Source organism: Micropterus salmoides, unplaced genomic scaffold (genome assembly GCF_014851395.1).
Source record: "Micropterus salmoides isolate LMB-PRFRI ecotype aquatic unplaced genomic scaffold, ASM1485139v1 Ms_hic_scaffold_7, whole genome shotgun sequence".
Lineage (NCBI taxonomy): Eukaryota > Metazoa > Chordata > Actinopteri > Centrarchiformes > Centrarchidae > Micropterus > Micropterus salmoides.
In genome coordinates, this window is record NW_024044459.1 from 19359309 (window position 1) to 19382351 (window position 23043).

A 23043-nucleotide genomic window follows, 5' to 3' on the forward strand; every position below is an offset into this window, starting at 1 on the left:
GAATTCAGGATGAAGGCAGATGGTGTGAGATCTCATATGGGATGGAAGTGAACGCTGGGTCTGATAGAAAGAGAGAGAGAGAGGAGAGGGAGGTGCTGGGAAAAGGTGGAGACTGAGAGGAGATAGGATGGGGGAGAGAGGAGGCACTCAGACCTCAGCAGGACAACATTCAGTTTACTCCTGGAAGGCCACAGAGAGTTGATGTTGTTGTTGATTGTATGGACGCTTTCCTGGCAAGACTACAAAGCAAAAGCCTGCAAGAATCGTTGAGAAACACTTGATTTCAGGAGAGTCGAGCAGTTCAGGATGATGGACATCTGTCTCACAACTTTCCTTTGAGATTCACAACAGCTGGTGATTATGTCAAAATCCTGTTTTTTTGAAATGGCGTTAATTACAACTTTGTAGAGTGTTACGTATGTGTTGGGGGAGGATGTTTGCTCGTTTCAGACTGTGATCTCAGTGTTTTTACAATCAGTTTCATCATGGAAACTCATAAATCTGATGACCCACTGTGATTTACAGCCTGTAAGGTGTTCAGCTGAAATGACAGCATGATGAAAGCTTGCACTCATTTTAAAATAGAAAGACTTTTAAATGAGCCGCAAGAGATGAAAGACCATAACCATAATATTTAAGCCGAAAAGCTATTGGCGTGCAGGGTCCAAAACAGGTATAAAGTTTTTATGAAAAATGACTTAATGGTAGATTGCTTTAAATGGTTCTGCATGGTATGAACACATGCATCTGTGATCACCAACACACGCTCTCTCTCTTTCTCTCTCTCTCTCTCACACACACACACACGCACACACTGCTTGGGTGGACCTGGAAACATAAGCAAGTCTTTCATGAGATCAGCCTCTACCTGAGCAATAAAGAGCCATCTGTGCTGTGAATAAACTGATGATGGCAACACACACACAAAACACACACACACGGACACACAGAGAAATGCTTGTTTTTGTCACTTCCTTCAGCGTCGTGGCACTGAATGTAAGGTCAAGATATTTCTCTTTCTGTGCATTTTATAGCAGCCAACCTAAACCTGACCAGCAGTCCAACAGCAGTGAGAAGACGAGGATGCGTGGTGTGGACTGGTAATGAAATAAGCCGAGGCACATCAGGACAAGACTCACGAGGTTGGTTGGTTCACTCTCTCCGGTTCTCATTTGATTCATAACATTTCCTTCATGTCAAAGTCTCTCCTACTTCTGTGTTTTTTTCTTGTAATAAAGCCAATCTTGCAATGAAATGTTGCTATTTTTGGTGCACAATCAACAACATTAGATCTTTCTGAGTGTGAATGATTTAACACTTGACTAATCAATAATTCTTGGTATAGTGGTTACCAAGGGTCGGGAACCGCCAAGGGGTCGGGAACCGCCAAGGGGTCCCTAGATAAATCTAAAGGGGTCACCTGATGCTTAAAACAATTCTTTCACCCACAATCACAATGATTTCATCTGACTTTTATCTAATTCTTGCTTTGTAGCCATGCTAGTGGCATCTGGTCTGTCATCAGTCCAGTACTTTGATCCAGACTAAAATATCAGTCAACGATTGGAACGATTGTACAGACATTCATGGTCCCCAGAGGATGAACCATAATAATGTTGGTGATCCACTGGCTTTTCCTGTAATATGTAAAACTTTGGTTTAGGAAAAATACTTTTACAGAAGTCCCTGGATAATGCCATTCCCATCAGCTTCAACTATGTTTCGTGATTAGTGCTAACTTAGCAAATGCTAGCATGCTAACTTGCTAAACTAAGATGGTGAACAAGATCAACATTACACCTGCTTTGCATCAGCATGTTAGCAATGTCACTATGAGCATGGTAGCATGCTGCATTTGGCACAAACTGTGTCTAAATTATTGGTTCTTTTTCTGTCTCGCTGCCCTCAGAAGCTGAAATAAGCTAATGCAATCTTGTTAGTTCAACTGCTCATGGTTCGTGTACAAAACCTGTAATTAAAAGCAGTCAAATGTTCTTTGGATCACCTTTCAACTTAAGAAAAAGAAAGATATGAACACAAACTGCAAGTGTTGGGCATATCCAATCCATTTAACGTTACAGCATCCCCTGCCACATTTCTACCGTTAAACCACCGCTCGACTGAGGTAATGTTTACTTTTACCTTCTGGGGAATCCCTCACCTCCTCCTCGATTAGTAAATCCGAAAGCACAACAACCATCCAGCATTTTGGCAATGCAAAAAGTAACAAACTCAAAGTAACAGTGTATCACTTGCTTACTGGTTGGCAGGCAACGGAAAATAACGTCTTTTTTGCCCTCCAAGGGAGCGTTTTCCTTGGAATGTGACGCCACGTGAAAACTTTGAATAAAACTGATTCTGATTCTGATTGGCCATTGTCTTCTGTGTTTACCAGGTTGCCGCAGGATTGGGCTGCATGTTCCTTTGTGGGTGTGACCAGCATTCTCTGCCTGGAGCAAATGACCATATATGGAAATCCAGCTTGGAATGACATCATACCGAGCCGTTAGTACAAAAAACTGTTTAAAACATAGCATTCAAATCAGGGGGATATCTGAGGTTTTGGCTCACAGGGATTTCTTTTAAATAGTTTTACCTAAATATTTGAAGCTTTGGCCATGTTTAACATGAACATCTGACACTGTAACATTGTAGAAATGCCAGAAAATATGAAAAAGCAAAATAGGTCCACTTTAAAGGTTGGAAACCACTGTTTTAAAATGTGTATCATTGTCATTGTAGGAGTTTCAACGCTCTGGTGGTGATCTCGGCGCTTACATGTGACACAAAAAGATTGGTTCAATATTTAAGAGAAATTAATGTTGGGATGCCCTCTGAAGATGCTGCCTGAGGATGTGACAGACGCGGATGACATGAGAAAACAGAAGGACGTCTTCTCAAAAAGCCACATTATTGTAACTGTGTTTTAGGAACTATGGGTTGCTCATCATTTTGCAGGTGCATCTCCACTTGACAAAAGTACAGTCATGATTTTATAAGCCTTAAGTGTTTCAGGATATTTAAAAAGACAATCCACCATGTTTAAACGGTGGCTTATAGCTCTGCTGCCCCGGGTCGGCCTTCTTGTGCTGGGCCTCTGCTGCTGTCTGTCCCTGTTCTACCTCCTGGCCTGTAAACCAACCTCTCACAGCAGCCAGCAGTCTCTGCTGTGGTCTGGAGGGGCCACCAGTAAGGAGGGATACATGGCCTTGTTGCAGGAGAGGGAGGACTCTCATAGACATTACATTAACAGCTTAACAAAGCAGATAGCCCAGCTAAAGGAGGCTCTCCAGGAGAGGACGCAGCAGCTTCAGGAGTCCCTGGATAAAGCTAAAATAAAAGGGATTCTGCCTCACGGTGTGGCGAGTCTGCACAAAACCCCGACACTGTCTGACCTGAAGGTAGGAACACACATGATTTGATGCAGAATCCATGAGTGCTGATGAGAAAAATGAAATTTGACATTATAGATGTAGTAGTTCATGTTACATTATGTCCCCCAGGAGTTCTTCCACTCCCAGCTGAGCCAGGCGGAGGTGAACTCAGGTGTAAAGCTGCCCAGCGAATATGCAGTGATTCCTTATGACACTTTCACCCTGCGTAGGTGAGTGCGGCAGTTGTTTTTCTGTAAGGACACCAGTAGAGCCATCAGGGCCTCCAGGAGTAACCGTGTAACCTACTTCTGATGCTAATTCTTACCTCATGCCTCTTCATAGAGTGCGTTTTTTGTTGTGTCACTCAGGGTGTACCAGCTGGAGACGGGGCTGACCAGGCACCCGGAGGAGAGGCCTGCGAGGAGAGATCGCAGAGACGAGCTGATAGGTACAGTGGAAACAGCTCTGCACTACCTGAATGGACCTCAGCAACACACAGACAACACCAGGCGGAAGCACACATACTCCCCTCCAGACTTCATAGAGGGTGAGAAAGATCTCAGTTCATTCACTCATCCTCTTCATGCGTTTACCGTTGGTGCACAGCTGGGAAACCTCTGGTAAACTACTCACTACTCAGTCTGACATTGTGTACATGAGTGGTCATTATTGGAATCATCGATCCAACTTTTTCCCTCTGGATACATAGTCTGATACTTCAACTCAGGGAATCTGCCAATACCAAGTACCGATCTGATCTTGCATTTTACTGCCGTTTGGAGGGTCAGAAAGTGGCTGCTTCAGCCATTAACAGTATCTTTACTTTTAGCTTTTTGTTGTCTTTTTTCTAACTACCCTTTCTGCTGTATTGATAAGTTTACTAAGTAGACTCTTATGTATGAGTTGATTTTTCTTCTAACACAAATATGTGGATATATATTATCAAATCACAATTTCTATTTTTATTTAGTACAATCTCATAGCAACACCGTCTGAAACAGGTGCCTCGTTATTAACATCTTGAAAACGATATTTGTGATTTGCTAGTAATTTCAGTTTAGTTAGTTGTGATAAGTTTATAAACAGGAATCTTCTTTTTCCATTCAAACCCAAGTAAGTATTCATTCATTATTGGAAAATAAAATTTTCATACATTGTGACGGAAAGGCAAGAGCAGTCACCCCACCCGGATTCGAACCCAGGTCTACAGGGTACCAAACATGCAACTTGACTGCAACACCAAAAAGCCAGGTTCATTGGTATGTAGAGACGGTGGTTTGTCACATACATGTTGAATTATATTATTGACAAATTTCACATTTCACATCAACTAACCTGCTGGATAGGCTACTGACTAAAAGGCTCTCTGGGTTTCAATCAATTAATTGGAAATTAATTAAATCAAACAAAACAGTTAAACACTGTCTCCAGTATCCCTGTAATTATTACCAAATAATATAGTCCTTTGCAGGAACCTTATGAACTTACTGTCATTAGTTATTTTCTAAGGAATTATAAGAAAATATAGATTTGGGATGTAATATATGCTGTTTTCTCTGTTTCTATCACAGGGTTGACTCGTACAGAGCGGGACAGAGGAACCGTTTACGAGCTGATGTTTAAAGGAGACGGCCCACGGGACTTCACACAGCTCGTGCTCTTCAGGCCATTCGGTCCTGTGGTGAAGGTTAAGAGCGAGAGCGTAGACACACACAGCATGCTGATCAACATCATCGTACCTCTTTCCAAGAGGGCGGACGCATTCAGGCAGTTCATGAACAACTTCAGGTATCATCTGAAAGTGAATTTACACATTGGCACCCACTCCCAGGCCCTACTGTGATTGTATCATGACATTATTGATCTCAAACTTTAGTAATACATTTGGAAGTGCTGAGTGAGTCCTTATCTTAATAAGACTCCTTGCCACTTCAGAGAAAATGAGGAATTTATAGATTTTAAAGGCTTTAGAGGAGTGAATCGAATTGTTGTCCATATATTAAAAAAAAAGGTAATTTATGGCTATGTCTGGATCTCAGAAGTGGGCCTAACACATGTTTATTTACTTTATATAATGCCTCCTTAATTGTTTTTTGGTTCAGAGAAGTGTGCATTCAGCAGGATGGCAGGGTTCATCTCACTGTTGTCTACTTTGGTCGAGATCAGATCGGCCAGGTGAAAGCCATGCTGGACCAGACAACAAGGTAAATGTAGACAATTTACAGTTGAACCATCAGCTAATGTCACATTGGCTTAATGTGTTGCCACCCTTAAACAATATTCACCTACAGTATCTTCCTCTGATCATAGATCATTGAACAACACAGTCAAGGTTTGTCACAGGTATAAATTATGTTTAAGTTGTATTTTATATGATTGTATTGTATTTCTCCTCTATACTTTAGTATAAAATATAAAATATTTACAAATGTATTCTTTATTAAATATAATTTAAGTCAAGTAGCTCCATGTTTTGTGCCTTAATAACCCTTTAATTTCCAGTTTTGGTAAAGAATTTATTTATTTATTTTTGCAGTTTTGCAGAGCCTGTTATTCCCTTTTTATTTCTTTTTGTTGGTAACAATTTTTAGGGTCACACCTTTATCTGACAAAAAAAAGATCAGATAAAATAATTGTTCATTGGACTCTCTCTGACGCTATAAATTATGTTACTGACCTCTTAAAATAGAGCCTTTCTGGGGGTCATAACAACTAATAAGAACTAATTAATAACTAATAATGAGTAAAGTGTGCAGGGTCCACAGGTGGGACAAAGTCACTGTCCTGAGTCAACTCCTAAGTTAAGACCAAATCCTAAACTTTATGTTTTCAATTCCTAAAAGTCATTTTGCACCTTTCACCAAATGTAATGCTATTTTCAATGTTTAACAGTACAAAAGTACAATACATAATTAATGAATGCTTATTCAATTTTTTATCAATTACTTTCAAATAAACCTAACAACATGATCAAGTTTACCTCTATGAGATACTCCTGTGGCACAATTACAGTCATTCTGAGCTGAATGTTTTGCATGTTTCCATCTAGTTTTGGTTGACCAGAGCACAGACTTTACATTTATTTGAATGTGATAATCTCAGGTATCATTGGTTTGTCTGTTGTATAATGGTCTGCACTGCCAAGCACACCTTTCCCTCCTGCCTGCCCAACATAACCGACTGCTGTGATAGAGTCGAAGTATATTTGTTTGGCAGGAAAAATGAGGAATTGATTAGCAGCACACGTTCTTATAACATCATTTCAAAACAGTTGAAGTCCAAGCTGAGTTGCAAGTCTTTTTTTTATTTTGTCAAGTCATCAGATTCATGACCTGAGTTGAAGTCATGTGACTCGAGTCCACTCCTCTGGCAAGACATATAGAAATCTGTTTCTTCTTCTTCTTTTGGAATTCGCTCGCACAGATGTGTCTGTGCTGCTCTGCAGATGTTTGGGCCGTAAAATAAAATAAAAAACCCACACATAGAGTATCAGTGTTCAGTGTATCAGCTGCAGGCTAATAATAAGCTAATGATAAGCTAGTCCCCTGACACCTCTGGTTCCCCAGGGAGCAAAACACACACCCCTCTCTCGTGTATAAACTGGGATGATAAATATTTTATACCTTAGTTTTTTGGGAGTAAAATACTGTAGAATGTAATACTGCATCAGTCTGGTGATACTTTATGTCTGCAGGTTGGTTATTTTTGATTGATTTCAAATTAAAACACTCAGGGGCATCAGAGTACCTGTCTAATTAAACACAGATGATGTTTTCTAATGGCAGCCCTTCTTCTTGTTCTTCTGTCCCCCAGAGAGACTCGGTTCCGGAGCTTCACTTTGATCCAGCTGAATGAGGAGTTTTCTCGCGGGCGGGGCTTGGAGGTGGGCGCCAGGGCTTGGAGGCGGAGTCAGAATGTCCTGCTCTTCTTCTGTGATGTTGACATCCACTTCACCGCTGACTTCTTAACTTCCTGTCGTCTCAACGCAGAGCCTGGTGAGAAAGAGAGAGGATTGCTTCACTTCAAGCTGTATGAAACATTTACTAAGGAGCTTTTTCAACATTATGCAGCTTTTTTCTTCTTTTACCACAGAGATGTTATCCAGCCTTGATTCATACTATAACCATGTTCTACAAGAGTAAAACAACTAATAATAACATTGCCTGAGAAGTCACATTGTTTCTGCTGTTTGTTTCACTGAATTAATTAAAGGCCCTGCACTCCCACACAGGTGCTTTCAATCATCCTGGCTCATTGGACCTTGGCTCAGGTTGTAGTTGGACAGAGCTCTACAGGGAATGTGAGGTCACCAAAGTCCATGTACTATTGGGTGGGCTCAAAAAAGATGACCTGTAAAGTGCTCCTTTGAGCCATTTCAATTTGTGTGCCAAATTTGCTGGCGGGGAAACCATTGCATTTCAATTTGGCTCACAAAACTGCACATGCTACTTTCACATGTTCCAACAGCATCATAATCAATAAATACAACTTAGCACATATTTCTTTTTTGTGGCTGGTAAAAGGAACTGAACTCCATTTCAGAAAGTCTTCCTGTCCGTGCTCCTTCATAACCAGCAGCATACCGGCATGACCAAATGGAGCTCAGGCAATCCACCTTATTCCTAACTTTATGATACATCCTGTGATTATAGTTACCAGTTATTCGTTTCACTGAGAGTTAGTGGTATGAAACAGATGTTTTCTCCATTCTTTGAGATTTTGGGGGAAACAAATGATGTGGGGACACACCCCTTAAAGGAGATAATGTGAATTTACCTCTTCCATCTAACAGAGTATTAGGAGGATGATCTGAAGAATGCACCCGACCCTGTTACTGTTGAATTACTGATAAGCCTCAGAGCTTTTCATTCTGTTCATCACTTCACTGTCAGCCAGTAGTGGATGAAGTATTCAGATCCTTTGCTTAAGTAAAAGTACTAATACCTAACTCTAAAAATACTCAGTAACGAGTAAAAGTACAGCATTGAAAATGTTTCTTAAGTAAAAGTATGTAAGTATAATCAGGAAAATGTACTTAAAGTGTTAAAAGCACTCAATGCGGATGAAAAATGTCCCCTGTGACTGTTATACTACTTTATATTATATCATTAGATTATTACTAATCACGCAGTAATGTATAAGCAGGATTTTACTGTTGGAGTTGGTTGAGGTTGAACTATTTTGTATCACACTGTAATTAATGACTTTTTTTTCATTATGGATTAATTTGCTGATAATTTTCTTCATTAATTAATTTAATTTAATGTGATAAATGTAGTCACAATTGCCCAGAGCCCAAAGTGACACCTTCACAATGCTTGTTTTGTCAGTCCAAACCTTAAAAAGGAACTTAATTAACACTACACATTTGTGAAGCAGGAACCATGCAATGTTTTCACATGAAAAATAACATCAACCATTATCAAAATAGTTCCCTTTCTTTCAATCAACAAATGTAACTGTACTTACTTCCTAAAGTAACTAGTGACTGAAGCTGTTAGATAAATGTAGTGGAAGTCACGTCCATAGTTTATCATGGGTCCAGGGATAAGGTGTAAGTTGACATACCCTAAAAAAAGACTAACTGGAGAAATACACACAAAGAGACCTGAGAAAATATCTAATCAGGCATGGTTAGATAATGGAAACACCAGTGGGTAAGAAGGGTGTGTAGGGTCTTGAGAATTAAAAGTTATGTCACTGGGCATTTGAGCATGTCTGTTTATCTTTTCTTGTCTCTAGGTAAGAAGGTGTACTATCCAGTGCTCTTCAGCCAGTACAACCCATCTATCATCTACAGTAATCAAACAATTCTACCCTCTGTTCAACAACAACTGGTAGGTACAAAAATGACAACAAACAGTTAAATTTATGTGAATGAATAAGAGCAAATGTTCAGGTTTATAAGACAGATTTTCTGCCTTTTGTTTCAGGCGATAAAAAAGGAAACTGGATTTTGGAGAGACTTTGGGTTTGGCATGACGTGCCAGTACAGGTCTGATTTCATCAACATAGGTAATTACAAAGCTGGTGTCGTCACTAGTTTCATGTTTTGAAAGACAATAGACAATTAAATATGACTAACAGCCAATATATGCATACCTTATGTGGCAATAAACGCATAAACATATAATATTCTGTGGATTTTTATATAAAGCTTTCACAATCTTTTCAGTGATTGCATATTGCTGCAACAGCAGTTTTGTCATTTCAATACATCAAGTTAAGGAAACAAGATTCTCTTAAAAGGCTGTTTTTGACTATGATTTTCACTCAGCCACTAAACAAGCATAATAACGTTAAGTTATACTACGCCTCCTGATTCTCACTGTATAAGTCTGCACTTCCCTTATTTTCCGGCAGGTGGTTTTGACCGCAACATCAAAGGCTGGGGGTTAGAGGACGTACACTTGTACAGGAAGTACCTTCACAGTAAGCTGATGGTGATTCGCTCTCCGTCTCGCAGCCTTTTCCACTTGTGGCACGAGAAGAACTGTGCAGATGAGCTCCCTCCAGACAAGTACAAGATGTGTATGCAGACCAAAGCAATGAGCGAGGCCTCGCATGGCCAGTTGGGGGAGCTGGTCTTCAAACGAGAGATTGAGCTCCATTTGAACTCCCAGAAGCAGAAAAACAAGGTAACTTAATGAGGACAATTCAGCTGCGGTTGGTGATGAGATAACAGGACTTTGGTGATATTATTAGTCACTGTTATGTATGTTCTTGTTTTCAATGGTAATTTATGTTTACTTACATTAATTATTCAGCTTCAAACAAAAGGCGATTTACTGTGTTTTTCTATGGACACATAAACTTGTGCAAAACTGACATCAGAACAAATGGCTGGTCAATAATGTGTCAATAAAAATGGATTGTATAATTTATTTGTCCACTGTATGTTTTCTTTCCATAGAGAAGTCAAAGAGGGAATATGGCAAAAGCTGCCATTAATATTTTGTGTGGTTTAATGTGGTTTCCAAAATGTTTTTTCTGTCATGCAACAAACAATCCCCTGCATATTTATCTTTCCAAATGTATGAATGTTTTCATTACTGCGCAAACGTGTAATAAAAGGTAGCATTTTATTGAAATAACTTGCATGTGGGTTTTCTCATCTTTCTTATTCATTTCTGTTGTGCAAAAACAAAACGCATGATAAACTTTGGCCAGCACAAAAGAATCAAAGCTCTTCTGCTGTGAGGGAGAGTGAAGTCAAGAGCAAGATTAGGTTTCTTCATATTCCTAATTTAAATTACATGTTTACCTAATGAGCATCTCTGTTTTTTCCCTGTCATCTGTTTGAAGACATCATCTCTTGTTTCTTTATCCCTCCCAAGTAAATCTGATTCACAGACGTTTTTTTAACAACATACATTTTTACAGAGAAAGTATGGGTTTCACTAACAACATTAATGCTGTCTCTGTTTGATGCACTTAAGCAAGCAGCAGCTTAGCTGTACTTATCTATTAGTACTATATCTGTCTGACAAGTCAAAACATCTGCATAATACAAGTTTAGCCCTGCCACCCCCAAGTCGGTTAGTTACTGCCCTAAGCATTGTACTGTACAATAACACAAAACAGTCACTGATAAATAGAGTTTTTGAATTTAAAGTCTAATGAAAGTTTTTGTTCCTCTCATTCTCTATTCATAAGTGTTTTATTGACACAAGCATAAAAGTATGTAAGGGACCACACCTTAACTTCTCTCCACCTTCTTCTCTCTTGCATAAAGAGGGTCTGTTGGGACCGGGAGCCAAGTGAGCACCTTTACCAATCCTTAAGAAATGGCGGTACAATAGATATCATACCTCAAAGATATGACGAGGTATGACGACCACTTTAATCCCACATCCTGGCACTTGGCCTCTGAATGGCTTCATCGTATGCATCTAGATCAGTGGTAGAATGTAGTTAAGTACTTTTACTCAAGTACAAATTAGAGGTACTTGTATTTTCCATTTTATGCAACTTTCTACTTCTACTTACATTTGTCTGACAGCTTCAGTTACTTTCAGAATACAATTTTTCAAACCCTTCCTGTCCAGTGAAATCCAGGTATTTCCGCTGTTATTTTTTCTGACTAACTGAAGGATTAAAGGTATAGTTAGAGATTTTTGAAGTGGGGCTGTACTTATCCATAGTCAGTGTATTACCTGCAGTGGATTTCGGTCAGTGTGTCCCCAGTTTAGAGAAGCAGAGAGTTTTACTGGGACAAAAGCTAAGTAATGTATTGCTGTGGACAGGGTCAGCAGAAATTTTTTTTTAGCCACCTAAAAGAAGGCCCACTGAAAAAAAAATCAATATCAGTTCAAGTGTACGCTACATTAAAAATATTTTCAGTGCTTTACCGAGCCGTCAGGCAGCCATTTGCTTTGGAACTACATGGGTCAGACTTAATAATAATCAGAATGATAAAAGTAGGTTTACACATACAAGGAATTGGTCTTGGTATATTGGTGCACAACAATAAACATAACACATTTATAAATATAAAATATTAAAATATTAAATTGACAAGATGTACAAAATATAAGAGTAATAACAATAGGGCAGGTTTGTATGTGCACACATTTATAGTATGCACTGTGTGTGGCCCAGGAAGCTCACACAGGATGATGGGCAGGTAGGGCTGGGCAAATTTAGTATACACGATTAGTACCAGTTTGAAAGGGGCAGTTGAGTAGGCATACTACTACTTTTCATACTTAAAGTATAGTAAAGTTAATACTAAGCCCACTACTTTATGCAGATAAAGTTTTGAATTAAATTAAATTAGGCCTACATGTAATGGTATTTTCAGTTAGGGTAGTATTACATGTTGGCCTACTTTCTAAAAAATGGTATCAGTACTTCTTCCACCAATACCTGTTAAAAAATTATGCTATGAATGAAGACATTTTAATCTAACACTATGACATAAAGTAGGCCGAACAACATCTTGAGGTTATGACAATAGCCTATGACACAAAATACCTATGTACCCTACATTTAGGCTTTAAGATAAATGTACCTCCTAAACACCAGAAATAAACATGGGTTGGAGTCCTTCACGTCTGTGTTTAATCCAGTGGCGGCTCCTGCCAAATCTCTCAGGTGACCAGTTCAAAGGTCTTAGTCTGCTATAAGACAAGGATTGTTCCTCAGGCTACATGCTGTACAGTATTTGTGAACAGCTACATCCTGAAGTTCATTGTCAGTGTCTACAATGAATGAACAGTCCACAGCGGGTAAAGAAGGAAGACATGGCTGGTAGTACTGTATTCAAACAGAGTTGCTAAACACCTCAGCGCACTGAAGGAAGCTGACTGTGTCAGGATCAAGCTTGTTGATGTGTGCAGGTAGAGTAGGCCTATCCCGTCTGACTGGTCCACCAATAGGGGAGAAGTTCACCCCTTGAGACACAGCCCCTCCTCATTTGCATAATGAGGCAGAAATGCATAGAGAAATGTAAAAAGGACAGGCAGAAATAAATACCATTGTGGAAATAAATAGGGTAGAAAATGCAACGGAAGAATAAAACAGACAAAAATATTAAAACAAACATAAATAAATACATTTAAAAAAGAAGTAATTACTAAATAAAGTTGAAGATTATAACGGTATATAAATAAATAAATAAGGTAATTATTACAAAGGTGAATAAGCAGAGAAGCTAATTAAAAGAGATATATACATTTATGTCTCCTTGTATAATTTAATTACTGCCTACATTTATTTATTTACTTATTTTTTGTGCATTTAATCGGATGCTTATTTATTTATTGTACATTTATTTATTTCTGTATTTATTTCTGAATTTGTCGGGATCAGTCCTCCATAGAAACTGCCTTTACATGAAAGTCTATGGGAGACACATGGGCGATTTACAACCAGACTGAAATCGCTTGGCGGCGCGTCGCCCAGTCGCCCTAATGAACAAGCCGCCCCTGGTTTAATCTATGTGACGCATCGAGTTGGAAACGGTAAACTCTCTTCTATTAATAGTGATGTAACCTCGTTACCTCTGTAGACGCACGCGGAGGGAGGAGCAGCTCTGCATCAGCAGACGGCTGTCGTAGCGTGAGCACAGGCACGCGATAGGCCGAAACTCCTATTACCATTTCCCTATCCTGTGCTGCATTCAAGAAACCACGGAAGTCCAATAGAAAAGATTTCACACACTCATTGTGTTGTTACCTTGACAAACAGGACTTTACTCCGATCAGGATGACTTGAATCACAGAGGGCCAGACTGTAGACAGTAGGCCTATACCTCAATAATGACGTTAGCTAAGTATTAAACAGAAACTGATATTTGTTCTGAAAACACATTTTCACTTTGACTTAAATAAGCTAAATTTAAACCATTGTGGAAAATAGCAAGTATGAAGTTTAAACACTCAATTGTCAGATGATTGATTGAAGTCGTTTCATAGAAAATTAAGAAATGGCATGGCAGAGCTGCTGGGTCCCTTGACCCCCATACCTTGTTGAGCTGCAGTTTAATGATAGTAATAGGGTGAGGAGGGGATTTAGTGCTTAAAAGACTTTGGAAGATACGTCTTTGATTTGTGTAACTCTGCTGAAGTCTCATTTAAACTTCAGACAAAATCTCTGAATACATTCTTGCATAAAACGAGGTCTGTAGATTTAGTTCTCCATCACTTACACTGAAAGTGCATCTGGAAGGGATCTCTTAATGGCCAGTATGAGGAGAAATTATTACAATAATCAAAACCTGTTTCAATGTTGGGCACCTGACTAATGTTTGAAGACAGAAATTGTGAGCCTATCCTTCAAACCTATTTAATCTTGGTTGATATTGTGGTTTAGACGGGACTCTTCCCAAATACATTTTTAATTAAATTAGCACACCAGTTGACACACAGACTGTTTATCACCAAACTCCTCCCACTCAATGGTTTGACAGACTGCAGGTTGCCTGCTGCATTCACCACATCTAATTTATCCGCCCTGTACGTGAAGGCAGCATAAATCACAAAGGGAGATCGCTCGTGCCCGTACCTCACCGGTCTCTTCTGAGAACTGGACGGTATTATGAGCTGAAGAAATCCTGCAGTGTTATGATGATGTGTGAGCAGTTAAAAGGGTGAGAGGCTCTTTACGTGTGTGGTGGTGTTAGATTAGTTTTAGACTTTAGCGGAGTGTTTTTCACCTAGAGTATATATATATATTTAACCCTTCCCGGTAGTTTTTTAGCTTCTCGGACATTACCGGAGTTTGGTGGCAGCACAATGACACTGGTGTGTTTTAATTTTGTGCTGAAATAGCGAGACATGTGCGGCAGATAGGCTGCGTCTCGTGTCGCCTAAAAGCAGCCGGCGCCGGACATTTTTTACAAAGTCAGAGACCAGAAGAAGGAGACGCAGCATGTTTGAAGCTTCAGGGATCCCTCTCATCCTGCTGGACGTTACCTGTCTCATCCTCGGTATGTAAATCTCATCCACCCTGGGCTGGTTAACCACTTTTTCAGTCAGGGTTGTTAACTTATCGAGAACTTAATCTCATTTAAAACAATTGATGCTCCAGCACAAACATTAAAAAAAGGACGAAACTAACATGATGCATGCGTTTCTAGCACATTCAAAGACTGTACTGGCAGTACCTAAACATATAGCCTACGATCTCTCATTATAATCAAACATATGCATATATTTGGTACAACCCCACAATAAATATAGGCAAACATACAATTTATTGTGCTCAGTGGTTGACAAGTTATCAGAACTACTTAATGACTTGTTGGAAGAGGGCAATTTCCTGTCCTATGACATAATGAGGTAGAAATTCAACCTGAAGGGACATGGCCATCTTTGGAAATATTTACAAATTAGACACTGTATTTTGGGAAGAATTCACTTCCCTCAAGAAAATTAAAACACAATAGAGTACTACCTACAACTACAACAAAGTTTCATTAAGCATCATGGTATGAGTTATGTCCTTGGGCAAATAACTGTAAGAAGTCAGTGATCAGTCAGTCAGTAATTGTTGCTATGTACTGATGCCCACCTCATTATTGCAACCAAATAACTGTCTTTCTTATATGAATGTCTGTTTGGTTACATGCCTGTTTTTTTGCTGGCTTGTTATAAAATTAATTAAAGCTTCAAATTATAAAAAATATAAAAATAAAAATAATTGCATCTTAAAAAAAGATAAGATAGAACTTTATTACAAAGCAAGAAACACCAATAAAGGTGAAAGTTTAAAAATATCAGTAACAATCCAAAATATGTACAATGGCAAAACTATAAACCAAGTTTACGGTAAAGTTGCATATACATAGTTGTACAATACTAGTGGTCCATGTAAACGTTTTGACTCTGTCATGAAACAGAAATTTAAGGACTCCTACAGCAGCTGTTCCTGTAGAGATACATTATATTAAGTAGATGTTTAACCAAATCCATTCAAATGATTTGCATAAACTTCATAGAAATACACACGGGAAGGCTTGAGGTTTAGGGAACAAGGCAGGAAGATTGGGGGGAAACGGCAATAAAGTCCCACCCTGTGAATGTTTTTCTTTTTCCATGCAAAGCTGTATTTTTAGCTCAGTGTTTTGAATGTAATCACAGGGAGAGACATGCTGGCGGACTACTGACTGTAATTGACAAAGCTGCAATAAAAAGACATTACAGAAACCTTTGTACAGTCAGGGAACACACAGCATTTAATTTTATAGCTGCCATATTTGATAAGGATAGAGAGGTTTTAGACGCTCCTGAGATATTTTCTAGTGATTCATCTACACTCACTCTGCTTAGTCAGTGTCTTGTGGTTAGCTGCGCTGCTGACTGTGCAGCAATCCTCTCATTTAGTTTATGAGCTGGCGGCAACAGTCAGACTGGAAAATCTTAATTCCCAATCAAAAGTCCATCCAAAGTCTAAATCTAGCTCATTATAGGTCCTCCTTTTATGTTTTGTAAAAGAGGACACTCCTGGAAGAACAGTGGTGGTAGTGGCTTTTCTGAAGGAGAAGTAGATATGCCACCATGTAAAAAAAAAAAACTCAAGTAAAGGTACAGAAGTATTATTCGCAAAATGTAATATAAGTAACAGCACCCATCATGCCAAAAAATACAACCCTGGGGGTTATATTATTATATATTATAACAATGTGGAAGCAGCATTTTATATCGGATTTAGATCTGATTTTAACTACTTTATATACTGTGTGGTTGTTTAATGTATAACAATGCAACACATTTTATGTTTAAATATTTTATCATATTATATTAACCTTTTATTTAACATTTTAATAAAGTAATGAGTAAACACAGTTCTCAAATGCATGTTGTGGAGTAAAAAAACCCCCAATATTTCTCTGAAATGTAAGAGAAGAAGTATAAAGTAGCATTATAATGGTTCCTTATTTAGTAAAGGTATCTAAAAGTATACGTAACTACAATACTTTGTTAGATTCCACCACTGTGTAAAACGGTGAAAAGTTTTTAATTTAAAGAAAACGTTGTATAAATACCCCATTAATAGGCCTTCTTATCACTAATGCATTCTTTTTCTTTACTAACTTAATTCATTAATATTTGCATCTTGAACTCTGTCACACAAGTGGTTTCTCTTATATGATGCAAACTTTTTTTATCATGTATTCTTTCTGAATATGTTATTAGTTATTTGTTTACATGATTCTGTTTCCTACTTCTGATGTTCTTATTTCCGAGCACATCTTAATGTCTAATTAAATACCTACATACAATTATAAACAGGGATTACACGTGCACACTGTTCTTGATCTTTACAATATCGAGATCAGAAACATTCAGTTAGAGCAACTAAAATACAGATGCTTATACCAATGAGGGAAAGAATAATTAAAAATAAAATAAAATAAATAAACAATGAGAAAGTGGGTATTATTACACAAGTTTCATGTCCTTTCTGCTTATGTTCCTGTCTTTTTCTTGCTTGCTAATGTGGGTCTACTTTTTAGGCGAAACACAGACTCCTAGTCCTAGTTAGTAGTTAGTAGATAAGTAGATAGTATTTTGAAAGATTAACTGCATGATCAGATCAGCACAGTCCACTGAAGTTATTCACAGCAGGATTTACTACATACTTTACTGCAGTAGGTTTAAACAAGCAACTCATGTAGTCAAAATCATCAATGCCAGTGATTATACTTGAAAGAATGCCTGGCATTGCATCACTGACTTCAGTTTAGCCTTTTTCATCGTCTCACTTCAGTTTTGCAATAATTGGCAGAGGTGCAGGTAAAACAGAGTGTGAGGGGACTAAAGAATGTGTAACCAAAGCAAGCCAAATCATGTTTTTTTTTGGTGTTTACGTGTTGATTCCCGTAGAGAGTCTTGATGTTAGATTGTACCGTTGTTGTTCCAGTACCTAAAGTACTCCATGTCTCCCTGAGATCTCATGTTTGTTGTTGCAGCATTGTTGTCTAGAAACTCAGGGCCTCAAGCGTTTTGTTCAGATTGTTGTGTAACTTGAACAGTGAGTGAACCCTGCAGCTAAATGAAACACACAAGACCCACCAGCTTCTTTTTTAGGAAGAGAAATGCGTGATTCCAACATATTACGTTTCTTGTGGCTGAATTGTAATGTTCTAAGCATTGTGTAATAGCAGCTGCTTAATCAGTCTGAGTCACATGAACACTTGCAGCAGCTTGTTAACTTGATGCACATTTTGATGATACAGGATGTAAGACAAGCTGAAATAAGACAAAGCCCTTATAGTCAGTATCTGCCTTTTTCTTCATTCTAACAGTCGGACTTCCATTTTTCATCCTTACCCCTCAACACAACCCTTTCAAACGGGGTTTCTTCTGTAATGATGAGTCTATCAGATACCCCCTCAAAGAGGACACCATATCCTACCAGCTGCTGGGAGGAGTCATTATCCCCTTCACGTTGATCGTGGTAAGTCTCCTAATACAAGATCTAAAAGTCACTGCAGAAAGAAATTTGACTGTCATCGTGCATTTGGTCAAGGTGTGCGACTGCTTGAGAAGAAGTTATTTTTTCATCTTCTTTTGCAGATCGTCTGTGGCGAGTGCCTTTCTGTTTACTTGTCTCGCATCAAGAACCAGTCTGTGGGGACCAGATATGTGGCGTGTGTCTACAAAGCTGTGGGGAGCTACGTGTTCGGGGCTGCTGCTAGCCAGTCTCTGACAGACATAGCCAAGTACTCCATCGGTCGTCTGCGGCCAAACTTCCTGGCTGTATGTAAACCAGTCTGGGATCGCGTCAACTGCAAAGCTGGCGGATACGTTGAGAACTTCACCTGCACTGGAGACAGGTTTCTGGTAGATGAGGCCAGGTAACTCGAATAAAATGAAACCAACAAGAGCCACTTCTGAAAAAAATGTTGCCACTTTCTTTTTTTAAAGCTGAAATACCTGTGTCATCCCAACATATTTTATTTCCTTTGACTAATTCATAACATTATAAACAATGTTTAATAGTTGCAATGGCTTATCAATGTGATTCTCACCAGGAGGTGGATAATCTAAGAGTGCCCAGTTATTTACATTACTTTGCAGTACACGTAACATCTGTGGTTAACTACAGTATTAGAAGTCTTCATCCAATATTGCATAATTGATCATTTACTTCCAAGCTGGCAGTCCTTAAAGGGATACTACAGAGATTTAGTATTGCAAGAGACAGAGTAAAAGAAAGCAGTCAAAATAACAAAATAGATGCTGAGATATCTTGACCTTTAGTCCCTAATGTGGGTCAGACACTAAGTCCTACACTTTCCACAATGCAGTTCAATAAGATGAGAAACTGTATTGATCTTTACTGGGGAAAAAGAATAAGTAAAATGTACTAAATACCATATACACCAACATTAATAATAACAATAACATGTGTATGTGTCTTTTTGTTAGACCCTCCCTACCTGGTGGCCTATCACATCTTTTAACCTCTTTGTCCCCAGAGTTATTTTCTCAGACAAAGCTCATGCTAAAGTCACAGCAGACAGTATACAACGGATTTCACAGGCTAAGTCGTGCTCATCACAGCTCGTAAACTGATTTTGATTCGTAAAATCCTCTTTAATCCACTTCTAAATGTATATCAATGCGATGATAGAGTTTGATTACGATAGACCCTCTTCCCCTTGAATCTAAAATATGCATTTGTCAAGAAAAGTGACTTGATTAAGCTGATGGTCTCTTTTGTTCACCTTTGCAGACTGTCTTTCTACTCTGGCCATTCATCCTTCTCTATGTACTGCATGCTGTTCCTTGTAGTAAGTACATATTTTCTATTTCAAATATGATTTACAAAATTAATAAATTTGGCTCACATACTCAAAACAATATTAATTATAAAATAATAGCTTTGCTTTATCAGCTTCAGTCTCTATACATGATTTCATAAGCTAGCACATACAAAATGACTCAAACTTATTTATATCCTACATATCTCTTCTCAGCAAAGGCATTAGCTGCCGACATCTGTACAGTGAATATTGGCTCGGACAAGATAAGCTGTATGTCTAGGTGTGACCACTCCACAGCGTTTTTGTTATGTGTATTCATTTTCTCCCTCTGACTACTGTAGCTGTACATACAAGCCAGACTGAAGTCAGAGTGGGCGAGGCTTCTGCGTCCCACCATCCAATTCTTCCTGATTGCAACTGCGGTGTATGTGGGTCTGTCCCGGGTGTCTGACTACAAACATCACTGGAGTGATGTGCTTGCTGGCCTCCTGCAAGGGGGTTTAGTGGCTACTCTCACCGTAAGTTTCATCTGAAGATCTATTAGGATAATGTCAAAGCAAGACATCATGCAGTTTTTATGCAGTATTGTTACAATATACAGTATTGTCACACCAAATATACTTCAAAAAGTCACGTCATTTTATTTATGAAGCTCATTTAGAAAGAGTGTATTTGTTTTTAAAAAGAGGTTAAAACTCTGAACATGCAGTTTTCCCGCTTTTGTTTACCCCTAAAGCCTAGTTCACACTACACGATTTTTAGCCCAATTTGGCACTCAGAGAGCTCGGCGACTGTAATCGGGAGTAAATCAGCGTTCGATTTGGCGGTCGCCAGTCGTTATGTGTGAACTACACAACGACACAACGACACATCACTGCCACATCGCCGACGTCTGCCAAATATCTGGAAGAGTACGCCAGTGTAGTATGTGACCCTCTGTCTGCTATCAGTCACGTTTTGTGAACGCCACAACGACTTCAGACTCCCGTCACAAGACGGCAAGTTGTGTTGTGTGAACAGCACGGCGATCGGCCGACGCTGAAAGTTGCGTAGTCTGCACGAACCTTAAGAACCATCTTACACCACAGTCTAACAGCGTCATATACCATAAATTATCAACTTCTTCCAACTATTCATTAAAGCTATACGATGTGTACACAGTGAAATATTATAAATATATGGCTTCACCATTCAAATCAAATGTAAATATTCAAGATATCTTGGATATTTCCAGTGTGACATGTTTGCCGTCTTTGGAAACCACTAGAATTTAAAAATAAAGTTCTGTGTGAGTGTCAAGTGATTGAGATTGAAGAGGTTAACGTATTAAATCATTAAAATGACAAATAAATAACTTACATTACATTACATAACCCCGGTCTCCCACGCCAAAGGCAAGCAGCTTATCTATGCGCCACCACCACCCGGTTTATTACAATATTTTATAACACGGAAATGTAAAAAATAATTTGGGCATTTTGCACAGAAACACATTAAAGACAAAAAAGCGGATGTGTGGTCTACTTTAATGATGTCACAAATGCTTCATAGGACAAATAAAATAAGTAGAAAGTGTTTTAATTCTGTTGCTTGTTTTTCTGTAGGTTTTCTGTGTGGCCAATTTCTTTGAACAGCCAGTGGACCCCGTGGTGTCACAGGAGGAAGAAGCCTCACACACCAGTTTACAGGAAAACCCTTCCAATGGGAACCACTATGGCAGCACTGACTGAATCTGAGTCCTGTGTAAATGGTCACGGAGGACCTAAAACACATCACTGAACTGTACATCTTTGATATTATCTGCTGGCTGTTTCTGTGCATTTCTACACAGTTTGCCTAATGGAGCCAATGCTGCAACCTGCAGGCTTTGGTGTGGTTGGTAAACTTTAAATACAGGAAGAAAAGTGCACTGCAAAAGACAGTACTTGCACTTTACTGAGATATAAAGAAGCAGAAGTTTCTTCTGAGTTTTTGGGAAGTCAAACATAATACTATATAATTACAAAGCAAAATATCATGTTTGGTTTACCTTAGAAAAAGCTTGTGAGCTTGTTGGAAATGTGGTTTCTAGTGTATTTTGCTCTGGTGTTGCCATCGTGGATGAATGGAATTCCCTTTGCCCATAATATAATGAGCGTCTGTGTGCGCACTATAAGCAGGCTTGTTGAGAGCCTGGCACCTGTGATTAAGAAAACCTGGACTGTCCTGTCTTGGAGACTGAACGCAGAAATAATATATTTGATGTTGATTTTTTTGCCTTAGTCAGAATGCTGCTGCCTGCTGTTATATCCCTTCCCTGATGTATGACAAATTCAATGTATTGACTTTCTTTTTCTTTTTTACAGTTTGTATAAAGATCTTTACACTGTGCCGTATTAGGGCCCTTGTAAGTAAAACTATAATAAAAATATGGAGCTTGGGGAGGGAGTAATATTCCCAGAAAAAATCTGAATTTCTAAGATAAAAGTAAAGTTGTACATTTACGGTGTAAAAACACCGGATATTCTCTGAGAATAAAGTGGTTCATTTAAAAAAAGTGTTTTATTTTTCAGTGATTAATAACACAAGACAAGTGTCAGTGCAGACACAAGAAAAGTGGTGGAGCTTTCACACAGTGAGGCAGATATGAGATTACAACAGAGCCATTTGAAAGCATGTGCCGTTGTCATAAATGTCTGCAGTTCTTCCCAAAGTTTTGATGCTTTTGGTTTTTGAACAGAAGAAAGTTTCTCGTAATACTGGATATTGAAAGAAGCTTAGATGTGACTGCTGTTGTTATTGACATCAGCATAGCCTGCTTTTAATAGGGTAGGCTACATAGACTTTAAGTTTTTTTTCCCATGTACATTTACTACTTTAATCCCAGAGAATATCCACATTTTGTTCTCAGAAATGAATGTATGAATATTACAGTCCTCCCATAGCTCCTTAAAATAAATCTTACCTATACAATGGCCTAATATGTCATATCTTTGTTCTTTTGTTTTATCCACACAGAAGCTTTGAACAGTATTGTTAATAGCAGTACTCAGAGAAAATGGATGACAAATAAAGAGAGCTCAATTTTGCTACTTTGTTACAAAAGAAGGAAATGACTTGTGTGTTTAGTCTGTAGAAAAAAAAACAAGGCACATATAATGCATGTGAATGGAGCAGACATGCAGACATGAAAGAACGTTTTCTCAAACAGAATGCTGCTTTGGTTGAATCATTCACTGTCTGTGTAGACCCACCACAGAAACCACCAGCATGCAAATGTACTTCGTCTGATGTCAATGGAAAAACGTGTATGTTATTCCTGTGGTGATGGAGGTTAAGCATCTGTCAGCACATTAACGAGCAGACTATCGCAACACATTGTCACTGTTTCTAAAAGGAAGAGGTGGATGGTCTTCACCAAAGGAAGGTTCTGTCAGTAGACAGGCACTAATGCAAATATCTGTGTTGAGGATC

General features: G+C 38.7%; 2 protein-coding genes and 1 long non-coding RNA gene across 3 annotated transcripts; 2 read left to right on the forward strand and 1 right to left on the reverse strand.

Annotated features, from left to right (window-relative positions):
• The first annotated feature begins 188 nt into the window (after window positions 1-188).
• On the forward strand, window positions 189-10468 carry LOC119892062 (chondroitin sulfate N-acetylgalactosaminyltransferase 1-like). Its single transcript, XM_038704146.1, has 12 exons — window positions 189-354; window positions 1035-1142; window positions 2396-2505; window positions 2743-3401; window positions 3504-3604; window positions 3743-3921; window positions 4946-5162; window positions 5477-5578; window positions 7188-7369; window positions 9117-9211; window positions 9308-9389; window positions 9738-10468. The coding sequence occupies exons 4-12, from the start codon at window positions 3039-3041 to the stop codon at window positions 10019-10021; spliced, it is 1605 nt and encodes a 534-aa protein (XP_038560074.1). The 5' UTR covers window positions 189-354; window positions 1035-1142; window positions 2396-2505; window positions 2743-3038; the 3' UTR covers window positions 10022-10468.
• Window positions 6659-7196, reverse strand: LOC119892064. The gene is made up of 2 exons (XR_005442506.1): window positions 7122-7196; window positions 6659-6813 (listed from the first exon to the last, which is right to left on the reverse strand). It is a non-coding gene; the product is annotated as an uncharacterized LOC119892064 (long non-coding RNA).
• Window positions 10469-14328: 3860 nt separating the features above from the next.
• LOC119892053 (phospholipid phosphatase 1-like) lies at window positions 14329-22677 on the forward strand. The gene is made up of 6 exons (XM_038704136.1): window positions 14329-14805; window positions 18127-18278; window positions 18398-18678; window positions 19560-19617; window positions 19932-20108; window positions 21195-22677. Exons 1-6 carry the CDS (start codon window positions 14748-14750, stop codon window positions 21318-21320), a joined length of 852 nt encoding a protein of 283 aa, XP_038560064.1. The 5' UTR covers window positions 14329-14747; the 3' UTR covers window positions 21321-22677.
• Window positions 22678-23043: the final 366 nt, after the last annotated feature.